Raw genomic sequence first — 15,337 nt, 5'->3', positions numbered from 1 at the left:
AATAAGCAACACAATTGTATATGTCATGTAATAGGGGGTCCCACCACCGTGTCACTATAGGCCTAGGGGTCCTTGGCCTGAAAAACGTTGAAGACCTCTGAACTGGACTGTAATGAACGGAAAACGCCATATTACTGGACACGCTATTTAAATCACAGGTGAGCCCCGAATCGCAGTGCAGAAGCACCAGCAATGAGATGAAGTCATGAATCCAACAGGAGCTGCATAATGTGCCCTCATTAATCACCACCATATATCAGACAGCAATGGCCATGGTATATTAACCATTAGGATAAAGACGTCATTAATTAAAATAATGATCACATTCATACACACTTCTTAGATAACAGTATTAATATCAACTAAGGATGCTAATATCTTCAGGAATGTCCTCATTATTATGTTAATTTATGCAGCAAAGTGGTTCATAACCTCTCGTCGTCGGGGGAGTTTTTAGATGAGGCTTTGTCGTCAAGTTAACCAACGCGTCAAAACACACACTGCAGTGTTGTGAAGTCTCACACACACACATATATATTTACACAAGGTGTGATAGAAACATAACGTGGCTCCTCTCTAGAGCGTGAAGGTTAAATATAACATATGAGCTGACAGCTATTACCATGGAGACCGTCCGGAGGGAAGAGCACTCGGAGAGACGAGACCCGCTCCCTCCTAATGCATCTCTCTATTTCTTCTCTCCAGACTTGTATCTGGACGGAGGAGATTCTTCCCTGGCTGCTGTCAGCCTCCCAGCAGCGCTCCGCGTTCACACGCCGGATGCCACAGACAACCGGCTGAAGCCAATTAGTCTGTGCACACATGCAGATTCATCTAGAAGCTGCACAGAACCAACCTGAGACCGCTCATCAAGCGTTTTGTTAAGGCTGAATGGGTTGAATGCTACTGGGACAGAACACAGAACTAATCTTGTATAATATGAGACATTTTGTCTTCAACCTTCCACTTAATTCACTGGTTAAATGTCAGAGAAAAATTACATGTCGTCTTTTTTTTCCAAGGCTGGAAAAGGCAGCCTAGTCAACATATAATCGTCCATTAGCAGAGGGCAACATAGATTACATTTTCTTATATAATGCCATTAGATTTTTACCATGGAAACAGAGGTTATTATTAGGGCATCTAATTGGGTCAGGGGCAGAGAAAACCTTCAGGGAGGTGAATGCTTACAATATTGGTAACGTTACAACACCTGATGCTTCTTCACATTCGTACACTCTGAAATATTAAAGGCTATTGCAGTAGTTACTATGGTGTGAATCACATGGAGGGAAAATGCTAGATATTTAAGATTAAATAATATGATCTCAAGATATATAATAAAAAAATATTGGATGTATTTCTGTGCATTCCCATCAAAATGCTGCTTTCATTAAGGTTCACCAATCAGTGGACAACCAGTTATAATCATAAACGAATATTAAAAAAACAATAAAAAAAAGTGGACAAAATGAAGATTGTATATATATATATATATATATATAATTCATTATCCAACTCATCTTAGGCCTGAAGCACCATTGAAACAACAGCAGCAACAAAAACCATAAAGTCCTCATGACACATAACAAAACAACGAAGTGTAACATCTATTGTCGTTGTGGTGACTAATCCGACTCTGCTGCATAGGTAAGCTGACAACAAAAACACCTCCCACAGCTGTCATGGCGTCCTGTTGCAAACTGAACTGAGGGGTTGTCTTCGGTCATTAACACTCATCATCGTAGGAATCCGCCTCACAAAATATCCCAGTGATGCTGCCTTGAGCTTGCAAACCCAATATCGCATCCTGGTAGTGGGCCAGATAGTAACACAGCATAAAACACACGGGCGTCTTGGCACCCTGCAGAAACATTTTCCAATCGCTGCCAAATTAAAGAACAGCGTGCTTTATTGCCGTTTGAGGCAGTCGCGCCGCGAAAACCGCAGGAAGTTTACAAGAAAAGCAGCTGGTGAGAAACAGGCAGTCAAAACCTCCCTATGTTGTACAGCTGTCTTTTTTCCTGAGCACAGTAGCTGCACACATGCTACCAATAATATCACTGCCGCTTGCTGCGAGCCCTTAACCTGAATTTGTGGCTGCTTGTAAATTCAAAACCATTTTCTTTTTTCATGATTTAATTAAGACGTTTGAGAAACTGTTCCCACCGCTGCTGCTTATAAAAAGCCTTATTAAAAGAACAAACTCTGGATAAAGTGGCTGCTTGATAAATGAATGTGTCAGCGAGAACACCATGCGTTGTTTCCTCCACTGAGTTTTCTGACATGTCAGAAGCTATCATTGTCCTTGTGTTAGTGCTACTTAAAAAAAATCAATATCCATAACTAGAGATCCACCCATTGCAATTTTCTTGTGCATTTCTGATTTTTTAAAATCTTAACCTGCAGATTACGATTTTCTTAGTAATAACTATTATTAATAGGAGGGCCCCAGACTAACTTTTTCAATATCATCCCAGTTGTAAAACATCAGAAATCTATGCCAGATATAGTGGTTATTTGCCAAAAACAAACAATTACAATGATTAGAAAATACATTTTTGTATTTTTGTTTCAAAATTTGCTTTGATTTAAAAATTCTTAGCTTGGTTTAAATAATATATCATAAGCTAAATTGAGCAAATGTTAGGGAGTTAAACAGGTCACACTTCCCTCTTTAATATGTACAGATTTGAACACATCATGACAGCGTTATAATTTACCTTTGTCCAACACTCATTTTTACTTGAATGCATCACAATGCAAGTCAATGTAACCTCCGTAAAGCGTTTACTCTGAGGAGCATGATGGGAATTTATTACAAAATAATAAGTGATAAGCTTTATGTCCACTTCACACACGTTGAAGAAATTCCACAGTAACGACATGTTGCATGTTTGTGTAGCTGTGACGTTTAAATTAAAAAGATAAATCTACAGTTGGTAAAGATGTTGAGGTTCAATCAAAGCCCCCTTAAAGTGTTTAAAGATTTAAAAGGCAGTCAGTGTTGAAATCTTATACCTTGATGCCAGTTGAGCTCAAGGTCAGGTCAGTTTCAGAAAGCTAGAAATTGGAAAGCTTTGTTTCCGTGGTTACCTGCAGTTTAATATACCCTTTGGGACTCATTTAGAAAAGTGTTTAAGGTGTTTCAACTGACCAACCAGAAAGTACTTTCCATGGCTATGGCATAAGTCAATATAAAACCCAATTCTACTTAATTTAATTTAGTCAAGTCAACAAAGTCAAAGCAATCAAAGGCTATAAGCTTAAAAAATTGAATTTCTCGTAATAAAAAATAAAAAAATAAATATGTTAGCAGTGAGAATTCACTATGTGCTCATATAACCTCAGCACGCCCATCAAAAAATGTCTTTGACCCACTTTTGCCACACCCTTTGTTTTTGCTTTATCGTCGATCAGGTCCCACTACATCGTTCACACATCAGCATCAGAGCGTCTCCACACGAATCCAAACCTCCTCGTTAAAAAGAACAAACTCGTAAAAAGCTTTTCACGTGTCGAGCTCAATGCCTGCACCATTGTGGGTGCGTAGACTTTTAGACACAGGTTTCTGGTCACGTGTCGCCAGGTGCAACTTACCGATTCAGTGCAAAGGCGTAGTGGAACTTCACATGTGGATGAGCCACGGGGTCAAAGGTCGGAAGCTTCTCCAGAGTCTCCACCAGCTTCACGATGGACTCATAATCCTAGATGGCAAGAAAGGAACACACTGGTCATCTCCTGTTGCATTTTGTTTTTGCGGCCTGGAATGCACTCCCTACCAATATTAGACAAATAACTAATAGATTTAAGTAAAACGAAAAGTGTTGGCTCTGAATTAGCTGCTTTTGAGGGTTTTGTTTGTTTTAGTTGTGTGCTGTGAATTTGTGATAATTTTGCTTTTTGTTTGGTTTTTGCAAATTTGCTTTGTAATTTTGCTTTTGTTTTGTATTTCTTGGTTTCTAGCTGGTTGTGAATTGTGTTTTATTCTAAGTCACTCTTATTCATGCCGTAATTGTCTTGTATGAGGCGATTTTAATTGTCTTTTATTGTTGACGTGTGTCTTTATCGTTTCTGTGTGGACCCCAGGAAGACAAGCGACCACCTTATGGAAGCTAATGGGGATCCAAATAAAGAATAAAGAGTCGCCGCTAAGCATTGTGGGTCCGTGTAACTGCACCAAATGTCCTCCAAACACACACTGCAGCTCATCAAGGTATCGTGCTGCTTTAAGGGCCAGAGGGAGAGTTTTTCATGTCTTTCTATTCACTCTGCCAGAGACTCCACTGTCTGCTTAACACCAAAAGCACTTCAATAATTGAGTGTCCCCCCTTCATCACATTTTTGTTGCCGCCACTTGACTACATTGTCACTATACCCCAAGCACGTTGAATAATTCAGCACGTCCTCGATGCTTGTTGTTGTCGTGAATGATTCATGAGCGCTGCCTATGGTGAGTGGGAGGATCTGGACGCTGAGTGCCATCACAACGTGGAGTCTAAAGAGCGGGAAAGAGCGGCAGATTTAAGAAGAGCGCACCAAAAAGCCTCGCCTGGAGCTCTCCACAGGCGGTCTGCGACGGCCCGGTTTGAGAACTTGTAAAAAAGGGATGACGCTGAAAGATTGACGCTGAGGCTGTGACCTCTGTCTCACTTGTACAGTAGGTTTCAAGGTCAGCACGCATCCTCTGTACTTAGTTGGCAGTTTGTTTGAATGTAAGAGGGGCATCAGCGCTGAGGTGAATGTCTGATTTACCTTCATAGTTCATCCCAGCAACTTTTATGGATGTTGGGCTGAAAGTTTTTGCACGTCCTTCTCTAAAGAGTCATATTCTCAGGGTTTTAAATCAGGGTTTGAACATGAAGATGGGAAGAGCATCCTGGCTGGTTTGGTGATTTTCTTTTTGTATGCAGATTGCAATACTTTGCATGTAAACACATTTTCTTTTCAATCGTTTGGGATATTATTGTTGGCCTCTAAATGATGAATGATAAAGAATTTCAATCAATCAGTGATTATTTTAAACTATTTCCAACAAACATAAACTGTCACTAGTTAGAGCTTCTCCAAACCGAGGATTTTCTACTTTTATTCACATTGGAAATGAAATATTTTGGGGGTTTTGAACTTAAAAATGTGTCACCTTAGAAAACATTTTCCATAGTTGTCACACTTAAGAAGCCAAACAATTAACAGATTTAAAAAAAAGAAAACAATGTGCATATTAATCAATAATAAAAATAATTGTTAGCTCTCGTAAGTTTAATACATTTAGAAACTTATTAACAAGGAAGGTTTGAACTCGCAGCCTTTCAACGATAAGATCGTTCTGATCTAAAGACATTTCTATGAGGAAAGCAACAGGAAGAATAGATGACGAGGATGCGCTGCCTCTGTAGTGGCAAGAAATAGTACGGGATTGTGTTACACAGTTGGAACAGAACAAGAAGATGCTATCATTGTAATCTGAACCGGATGGATTGACTTCCAAAGTGCCTATTCTTAAATTGAAACATGACGGTTCTGAGAAGCTGCCAGAGCAGGTGTACCTGGATGTCCCTGTATGTCAGCAGCAGGTTGATGACGATGTCCACCGAAAGGCACTCTACGTTGTCCAGCCGCTGTTGGATGCGGCTCAACTCGGCGGCCAGCTCCATGCCGGTGTACAGCTCCCGAGCCTTACGGATCTCATTCAGAATAGTCTCTCGGAAATACTGGCTGTGAGAGACGAAGACACGCAGGGAGAGAGCGTTTGCATTATTTAAAGTTAGTACAATGTGTAATTACAGGCCTCTCTGAACATCACTCTAATTGAATCAATTTAGGTAGTTTATTATCCTCTTGAGGGTAAATTCTAATGTGATTGGAGTTTGAATTAATTTCCTGATTAACATAATTTCAGATGGTTCTCTAGTGACACAAGCTACTTTCCGCTGATCGTAAATTTCGTTTTTCAGAGGAAGTATAAATGTTGCCACAAGCAGTAAAATAATAATAATAATAAAAAAAGATTGTGCTAATTATACTATATTTTCTGTGTTGATGATTGATCGATTATCATTGTGACTGACTGAGGAGGGGTCTCATAAACCTGAGGATTTGAATCCCTTAAAATCAATAATTGAAAACAGCATCTTTTCAGTATTGGTAGTAAAACTGCACGCATATTAACAAATGTCAAATGTCAATGTAATGATGATCATCTGCTTCAGATTACTGTCCCCCCCCACTCTTTTCTGTCATGTGTATCCTTGCAGGGAGTGATGACGTTAAAGTCTAACTGCCAGATAACAACTATCTATTCATATAATACATTCCCATTCCATGTGAGTTAGCGGACTACAATTTAATCATCTGAAGATTGACATTTAAAAAGGCGACTGTTAGCTCGACACACGGCATCAGCAAACAGTGAAGAAAAATAAAGGTAGCACAGGTTTCAGCGCCATAAAGCAGAATACATTGGATCTCTACTTTGTGGGTTATTATAAATAGCAGCCGTGCTCCTTCTCAGAATGTGACGGCTGAGCTCGTTGGTTACAACTTAATGCAGGCTGGTCTCCGGGAGACAAAAAGCTTTCTCAAAGTGTAGATTTTTCTTTTGTGCCTGTAAAACCTGAGTCACTATTCCTGGAGCTGAGAGGGAGAACTAACTGGCTGCTGCATCGCCTGTTGGCAGGAACGCCAGAGATATTACCCCGGCAACTGAGGCGGTGTAAAATGTTTCAAACAGTAAATCGCCGCCACGCAAGTCAAAGTTGAACGTTTGCTCGACAGCGATTTAAAGGATGACACTGTAATGGCTCTTTCCTCATCCATCATGTATGGGCTCCTCAGCTTGTATACAATTAAAGTTGAGTGTCTGAAAATGGTGATTAACATTTTCATGATTGTAGGATAAAAACTTTCAGACCAAATTCAGCCCTACAAAACCAAAATTAAGTAACTATTGTTAACTATTATGAAGTGATTATTGCGCCTTTGAAATGTATAATTTCCTTAAAAGCAGCATGTCAAATTGTGACGGAGAGAAAGAAAACAAGACAGCTAGCATAGCTTCAAGTCCCAATGAAACATGAGTCACAACGTCTTTAACTTCTGTTCTTGAGCAGTGTGCAGTCACAAGAGGGATTTGAATCGGGCCGCTTAAAAGTGGGCGGGCTTAGCATGTAGCTAAGTGTGGCGCCACATCCCCAAGTTGCAGAAATGTTTTGAATTTTCAGAATTTCATATATATTGTTAAATAGGTGGACAATATAACTGGGGAAGGGATCGAAATGTGAGAATGTTTTTTTTTCATTTCATCTGAACATCAGGGGAGATTATCGCTAGCTAACCTTCGCTAAAGCTAATGTTACAACTACATTGGTTGTGAAAATTGGAAATATTCACTTTGATGGTCCAACATAAGTGTGTTATTCATCACTAAATGAGACAGTAGCTCAATTATAATGGGGAAAACCCCTGCTAGCTTCTGCTAATGGTAACCCAAGCGCAGCAGAATAACGTTAGCAGAAATGCTAACTATCTTCTTTGCTTTTGACTAAAGAAACGTGATTTGGCGTGATCAAGTCACCTATACATCACATATTTCAGTGCAGCATACTTACTGGGAGTTTGCCTGTGACACTTTGAGCACCTGGACGAAGCGGTCGAGCAGCGGCATGCAGATGGGCCCCAGCAGCATCTCGAAGCCCGGCTGCATCAGCTCCGTGAGGCCCTTCATCAGGCTGCTCTCGCAGCAGTACACCTTGTTGTGAGGCGTCACCATGTACGGGATGAAGGTGTAGTTGGCGGAGCACGTCTGGTGATACGAGAGACACCAAGACATCAGTATATTGAAGCATTTCTTTGTATAACACTGAGGGTTTTGGTGTGAAAATGGCATATTTCAGCCAAATGTCGGTGTCATCATTTAGATAATGATGATAATTTCATTTTAATGTGACCCAAAAAGGATACAACTACATTACGTAGCTTGCTATGACATTTGTATAATGTATAATGAATTGTACCTACAGTGCAGGTAATTGGACTTGTATTCAAGAGCTTTTCTAGTCCGACAACTCAAAGTGCTTTACACTACATGTCAACATTCACACATATTCACACATATTCACACATAGCTGGCAGAGGCAATTTGGTTCAGTATCTCATCCAAGAGATGACGTTGACTGGAGGAGCCGGGGATCGAACCACTGAGCTGAGCCATAGGTATTCATTTACAGTAACATTACATCATTTAAATTATGAAAAAAAAAACGCTCTTTACAACCAATTTTACTGCATAATAAACGAGTGTGCAGGGAGGAAGCAGGTTGCATGGAGGAAGTCTGAACTGTTTCCCCTGATTGAGACGGTTTCAGGTAACGGCATGAGGCTCGGGCTCTGAATTGTCCACAGAGACAATAAAGTTTGTGTTGCGAATGGACGGCAGCCAGGAGGAGAGATCTGCATCAGTGCTGACAGTCCCTTTAGTAGCCGCTTCCTTGCAACCACAAACACTTAAAGCGGTGCACTCACAAATTCCACTTGTTCATGCAGCATTCTGCGGCGCTCATGAAAATCAAGCCGAAGCGAACGTCTAGCTGCCCACCTAGAACAAACCTCTACCCTGTCATTTGCTGCTGCTGCCGCCACCGCATTTGGGTGTGATTTCATATCGTGCACCGTTTCAGTTTCACTAAAAGTGTTCTTCTTTGTTTACTCAGCTCCAACACTTGACATCTGTGTTTCGTCTGGGAGGTAGCGTTTCTGTATTCTGTGTCTGTATTTGTTTTAACTTCACATTGTTCTCCAGCGGCGGCCGCGACGCTTCTGTTGCGGTGTCCTGCCATTGCTGAATAAACAACAAGGAAGCACGTGCATGTGGTGTGTTTGCAGACAGCGCAGAGAGAGAGAGAGAGAGAGAGAGAGAGAGAGAGAGAGAGAGAGAGAGAGAGAGAGAGAGAGAGAGAGAGAGAGAGGCAGGAAACCCACAGTTGACATCCTAGAGAAACAGCCGAGGTCTTTTCAAGGAGAGCTATTCCCAGAATGTGTGGTGAAGCACAACATGAGAGCGTCTGAAGGCGGTTGGGCTGCAACCCAGCTGCATCCTGATGGCTTTAATATTCTATCATGGTTTTTTTTTCAGACAAACACACACTGCTGCTGCTGCTCTCAATGCCAACAGTAAAAACACAAAAAAAAAAACAGAAGTGAAAGGAAGGTGCGGCATTGAAGCAATGAAAGCCATCTGCAGATAACTACTTCCTCCTGTGCAACAGCGGTTTCATGACATCACCAGCTGCTGCATGCATTACGTTTTCATAAACAAACAGGAGACCCCTGTGTTTCTTACGTGGAACCAGACAGGTTGCAAAATATAAACGCTATAATTAGCTCCTCTGTGTGTGTTCGTGATTCATGCCGTGACATGACAGGTGTGTTTGCACGGGCCGATGCATACTCCAAGGTGGCTGCGGGTCATTCTAGGCTAACCGTGGCTAACAAGTAACAAGTCTGTCAGCTGCGGAGAGAGACACAGGCGGCGCCGGCTCATCGAGTGAATGTGACGGCGAGTGAGGCAGCTATTCGTCGAGTGAGTCATCTGATTTGTTAGCTTTGCCAACAGTCCATCTGTCCATGTGCTGTTACAGGAGGATCAGAGCTGCGTGCCGACTCACTCACCTGCACGCAGACACACAAAGAGCTGACCACAACTTGGTGATGGCACTTCATTTATACGACTGCTGCTCATTAAGCTGTTGAGGAACAAGCACCCATGCTCTCCTCCACCCAGATCTAAAGCTCCGAGAGTGTCTACCTGCCAACTGCTGGTACGATCCAAGGTAGCGACAGCGAATCATTTTACACCAACGCAGACGCAGCAATGTGCTTGTAATTACAGTAATTGGATGTACATCAACAGATGCACATATTTACACAGCATCACATGCACGACACGTTTACACCTGCAGACCTGTGTTTTACAAACATCTGTTCTGAATGTAATGAAATGCATTTGCATCAGCACAGGGGTCAGCTGTGCAACTTGGCTGCACACCCCCTCCTCCAGACAGCGATTGTCCAATCATAGTTTAGCAACCGTAACTAGGGAGAGCTGGCCTGTCAGGCTTTGGGATTTCTCCACATTTGGAAATGACACTCTTGGTATCTCAGGACTTCAGAGGATTGTGTGTTTTTTAAGCCCTGCTGAAAGCAAAAACACAAGAGCAAAATTGGAAGGAATGCATTGAGGAGTGTAGCTATGGCAGTAAAATAGCGTTGCTAACAAAGCAAAGCAGCACATCATTAACTTACTACATTATTTTGTGGGATGGTTAGAAGTTGGCGAGCCCAATTAATCTCTTGCACAAGTGACTTACTACCTTTTGAAACTACTCACAGTATTAACTATAATGTTTTCCCATCGTAATCGCATGATACCATTTTAATTTCATATTTATCTGGAGTCCTCCAGAATAATGTAATGACTAACTAGCTTCACCCTGCAACGCAAGTGCAACGAAGCAAATTATTTACTGATATTGCACTTTAAGTGCTCTTTCCTCAGCACAGAGGGAAAGCTAAGAGCACACACACACCGCTGTCAAGGGCAGTGAAGTGCCCTCATAGGAGCAAGAAAGAGAGAGGAGACAGACAGTGAGTGCATATAGGAGAGGGACCAGTGAAATCACACTCTCATGGTGCGAGTGATAATCAGGTCTCCTTACGAGTCCGTGTCGGAGATCAGAATGTTTCATGCGGAGCGCTGGTACCTGCTGCCTCTTTGAAAAGCCACTTAGGGAGAGCTAAGCCTTTCATCCCAGTCCTAAACATGGACTAGTGGACGACATTGAGTCTCTTAATCTTTGTTCTGGAGCTCAATTAATCAATTTTTTGATTAGCAACAGATAATGAATCGACAGAAATGCCAAACATTTTTTACCTTCAAAAAAGCGTTTACTAAAAAAATGTATATTAAAAGGCAAAGTGTAAACAATACCCGCGTTTTGGGACCTATCAGATACCAGCGTTTCATTAATAAGCTGTATGTCTCACTGTGTGTTCTTTTATGTATAAGGCAACATCTGGCTGGGCTAAGACATTGTTTTCTAACTTTGTAAAACAAAATGTAAAAAATATATATATTGACATTGACACCCAAACCAGATCCTGCTATTTGAGTCAGTATCAGAAGAGAGAGAGAGAGAGAGAGAGAGAGAGAGAGAGAGAGAGAGAGAGAGAGAGAGAGAGAGAGAGAGAGAGAGAGAGAGAGAGCAGGTGTGGCAGAGCAAGCTATAGAGCGAATGTAGCAATATTGAGAGCAAAGCAGCGAATCAGATGGAATGAAACTCAAAATAAATACATATGAAAGCACAAATAGATACACCTAAAACTCTGCACAACCCTGAGGGTCTGTGCTGCATGGCCAGATTTTGAATGAGCGCAAAAGATGTGCATTATTCTGCATGAAGCTCAACCTGCTGTCGGCGACTCGTCTACTTGCCGAAATAAGTCTGATTGCTTCGAAGTCTAGGAGATAATTACCCTACTTCTCACTTGTTATTATCACTTATTTACTTGTTTATGGTCTCAATCACTAGATTTATGTCTTCTTCGACATGTGTGTCTTCTACCTTGTGATTGACAGGTTGCTGCCGCGCCGTTTTAACGTCTGGTATTGTCCGTGATTTCATCTTATAACTCTATCCCTTTCCAAGTGTGTTTTTGGTTCATTAAAGTTAATAATTGTAACATTTTAGTTGTCTAAATCTGTGAGTCTTATTCAGTGTTGTTTGTTTGGCTCAACCCTTTTCGTGTCACTTCTGGGTACAAAAACAAAGATGGTGATGGCCAAAATGCTGACCTCCAGGCTTCAGTACACAAATCAAAGGGTGATGTCACGGTGACTAAGTCCACTTATATACAATCTATGGTTTATACATACATAGATTTTTGGAAAAGGCTGCATATCATACCTTTAACATCCTACGTGTTTCAGTGCGTCTTTATTCAAATGTAATTAATTCTGTCAGGAACTACCGAAGTCAGACTAGTGCAGGATTTTCTGATCTTTAATACAGCACCTCACTTGAACGCTGTCAAATTTTCAAAATGCTCAAACCTTTTTTTTTTTTTAATAAAGATCAAGCTCCTGCAGTCTTTGCAACTCATGAACCAGCTGCCGTCTGAAATAGAAGAGCTGTTGTTTCACATTTCTGTGAAACATTTATCACAGCGTCTGAACAACAGTGGGTTGCAAAAGAGAAAACACCAAGGAGAGAAACATATGGTGGTAGACACTGTGCTTCCTGCACGTTGTTGGAAAAACATATTCTTTGCAGCACATACGATGTGAGATGTGTGAGCAATGTGCGAGGAAAGTGTGAAGGCAAAGGCGAGGGGGAAAAAAAGAAAAAAGCTTTGTGCACTTACAGTGTTCTTCTGGCAAATTATATCCTGAAAGAAGAAGAGAAAAGTACATTCAGAGATAACATTTACATTTAGGTCATTTAGCAGACGCTTTTGTCCAAAGCGACTACATTACACAGGAACATGTCTCTCTGGATCCACCTTAATTGTTTCTGGTTAAAAGCTATGACGCTAGAACACATATGTATGGAACAGCTGGTGCCATAAATGCACAAAAAAGGTACACATGCACCAATAACATTTTGTTTTGTTTTATGTGGAAGGAAATGCATTCAACCTGTGTGATAGGACTAGAGGCTTGGTTTACAATGAAAACCACTATCTAGTTCATTTCAAGCATATCAAGGTCTTCTCTTGCAGAAAGTCATATTTGGTTATTTTAGTAAAATAGTAACATTTTGCATCCATTTTACACGCCTTTAAAAATAATCTTTGCAATAATCTTAAAAATAAATAAATTGGTATTGACCAAGAAAATTGCAATCAGTTAATCTCTAATTGACCTGATATGTGAAAAGGAAGCTTGTATTCAGATGAAGAAAACAATTCAGCCTTATTTCATTAGTGAGTAAACTGTTCTTGCTTGTACAGTTACTTCTTTTATTCTTCAGGGGGAAAAAAAATCTGTGTGAAAAGAAGCTTAAATACAAACTCCAGTATTTAAAGATAACTGATAATGTTAAAACAGCACTAACTGAAACGATTTTGCAGTCTGATGCAGAAACCACCAGAAAAAAATGGTCTTTTCAGGCGGGTCGGAGAGCAGCGACCAGCCAGGCAGGCGGGCGGGACCCACGGCCGACCGCAGGAACCCTCATTAAGTACCAGTTTGCATTACGGCAGGCCATCTGAAGCAATTTGAGCGACACAGTTTGGTTTATAATGTCATGTTTATCTTGACTTCTGCCTTTAATCTACACTGAAGGCTGTGTAGTACTACATGCTGACTGCACAGTGAGGTTGCTGGCTGGGGATTGCTGTCGCCACCTCTCACTACACTCAACATCTACAATAAAGGCCTCAGTGTTCCAAAGCGCCTCCAGCCTGAGACTGAAATGTGTTCGGCTTGAGCCTCAGACAGCGTGAACTACATCTAGTCTCCTATACGAGAGCTGTAGGACTCACGCTGTTGTCAGAGGCTTTCATAAACAATCAGAAAGATGTGTTCCTCTCTATTAGCGATGTTAGCTGAAGGTTCTGGTTTGTTTCATAACAGCATGTCATGTTTTAGTTTAGAGTTAGTGGAGGTGGTCTTTGTTACAGAACAAGGCAGCCCACTTAAAAAAAAAAAAAACTTGATAACATGAGTAATGATTATCACCATGGCTGAGCACCTCCAACACAAGTGTGCAATGCCCTAAATTTGGCAACATGTTTAGGAATTAAGTATGAACCTGCAAGTGCAGCACTGTAAAACCGTTCAATGAGGAGCAATACTCCAAAACATGGACCCACGCCAACCTGTTTTATTGAAATCTCTAACCGGAATAGGCTTGGGAAACAGAAATGAAAGCCCACTTGTTGGAGATTCAAATGAACCACCTAAATAAACACAAGTTCATTAAATAATAATAGTAAAACATTACATCAAAAACGGACCAAGAGGCAGAATCATCACTGAAGACAAAGAAAAAAAATATCATTTCAGAGGACTACCACTTTAAAAAGTGATTGATCACTTATTCCCATTATTTGTACCCTGATTTTTTTGCTCAGCCCCAACTAAATGAGGCCATCGCTGACTACCAAATGGATCATAAATGCATCTCCTTCCATCAAATTATTCATTGGTTTCTGTCAATCCCCCGCCCCTCCCACCTACTTCCTCCTAAATATAGACTTTAATCACAGTGAACCACAGTGCCGGGTCATGTGTATACGTGATGAATGCAGGGTTGTTACTGTACCTGCAGAGACTGGAGGGAGTCGGAGTTAGTGTCACAGTACAGGATGATGTTGTTGGCCATGCTGAAGCTCTCTCTGACTCCCAGGTGGTAGAAGAGCGAGGGCTGGCGGAAGGCGTCCGACATCTCCACCACAGCTATGTCTGGTGGGAAAGACAGGTACAGGTGTTACGAGCTCAGAGATTTAAAGCAAGAGACTTCTGTTGTACTGTTATTGCACCTATATGTGTAGAAGTATTTGTGCACCCAAACGCTACATCAGCTATGTGACTGTCCAAACAACTAGACATCTCACACCAAACTGTGTAAACCATTTCTTTATGGACCTGGCTTTGTGAAAGGGGGCATTGTCATGATTAAAAAAAAAAAAAAAACTGCTGCCACAATGTTGGAAACACAGTAGTGGTTTAAAAATATCACCGTATGCTGCAGCATTGAGATTTACGTTAACTAGACATAAGGGGCAGAACCGAGTAGAACCACCCAAGAGAAAAAGGCTTACTTGCATTATAGTGTATATTTTGGCATGGTGTCTTTAAATGTGACCATTTTCATGCCAATAATGGCTAAATAGACCCCTGATATAGCTCTCTTTAAGCCACAACGTGAGTTATTTTTGCATAAAAACCACACAATTCAAATGATTGTATGAGAGAAAACCACTGTATTTATTTAAATTCTTCGCCAAATTTTAATTGAAATCACAAGATTACATTTGAACATGTGATGATACCGTTGACTTTGGACCAATACTTATTTCTCCCTTGAACGCACCACAATGTAACTCAATGGAACCTCCGTTAGCTGTAAAAAGCATGACTGCGCGAGGGAGAGACCCCATGCTGTCGACGGAAGGGGCGATCACTGCAATTACTCTCAGCATCAAGCATGGATATGAATTTAAACAGAAATAGGCCTACGCCTCTCATTGGGCTAGTTGTTCCAAATGTAGATATGCTGTTGCTCCGTCATTTTGTGAAGCAGGACTGTGATGCCAACCGACTGCTAACTGCTAA

At 41.1% G+C, this 15,337-nt stretch overlaps 1 protein-coding gene across 1 annotated transcript in view; it reads right to left on the bottom strand.

Moving 5' to 3' along the window:
* The window catches only part of map3k5 (mitogen-activated protein kinase kinase kinase 5), a 56,050-nt gene that overhangs the window by 25,251 nt on the left and 15,462 nt on the right, over window positions 1-15,337 (bottom strand). The window contains exons 2-6 of the mRNA XM_084030268.1: window positions 14,325-14,464; window positions 12,421-12,444; window positions 7,611-7,804; window positions 5,550-5,718; window positions 3,601-3,707 (exon numbers count right to left, since the gene is read on the bottom strand). Coding sequence (XP_083886394.1) covers window positions 3,601-3,707; window positions 5,550-5,718; window positions 7,611-7,804; window positions 12,421-12,444; window positions 14,325-14,464 — 634 coding nt within the window. The remainder of the gene's footprint in view (window positions 1-3,600; window positions 3,708-5,549; window positions 5,719-7,610; window positions 7,805-12,420; window positions 12,445-14,324; window positions 14,465-15,337) is intronic.

This window comes from Eutrigla gurnardus, assembly GCF_963514095.1.
Source record: "Eutrigla gurnardus genome assembly, chromosome: 16".
Taxonomy (NCBI): domain Eukaryota; kingdom Metazoa; phylum Chordata; class Actinopteri; order Perciformes; family Triglidae; genus Eutrigla; species Eutrigla gurnardus.
The sequence above is the reverse complement of the archived record's forward strand: the minus strand, read 5'-3'. Positions and strand labels throughout refer to the sequence as shown.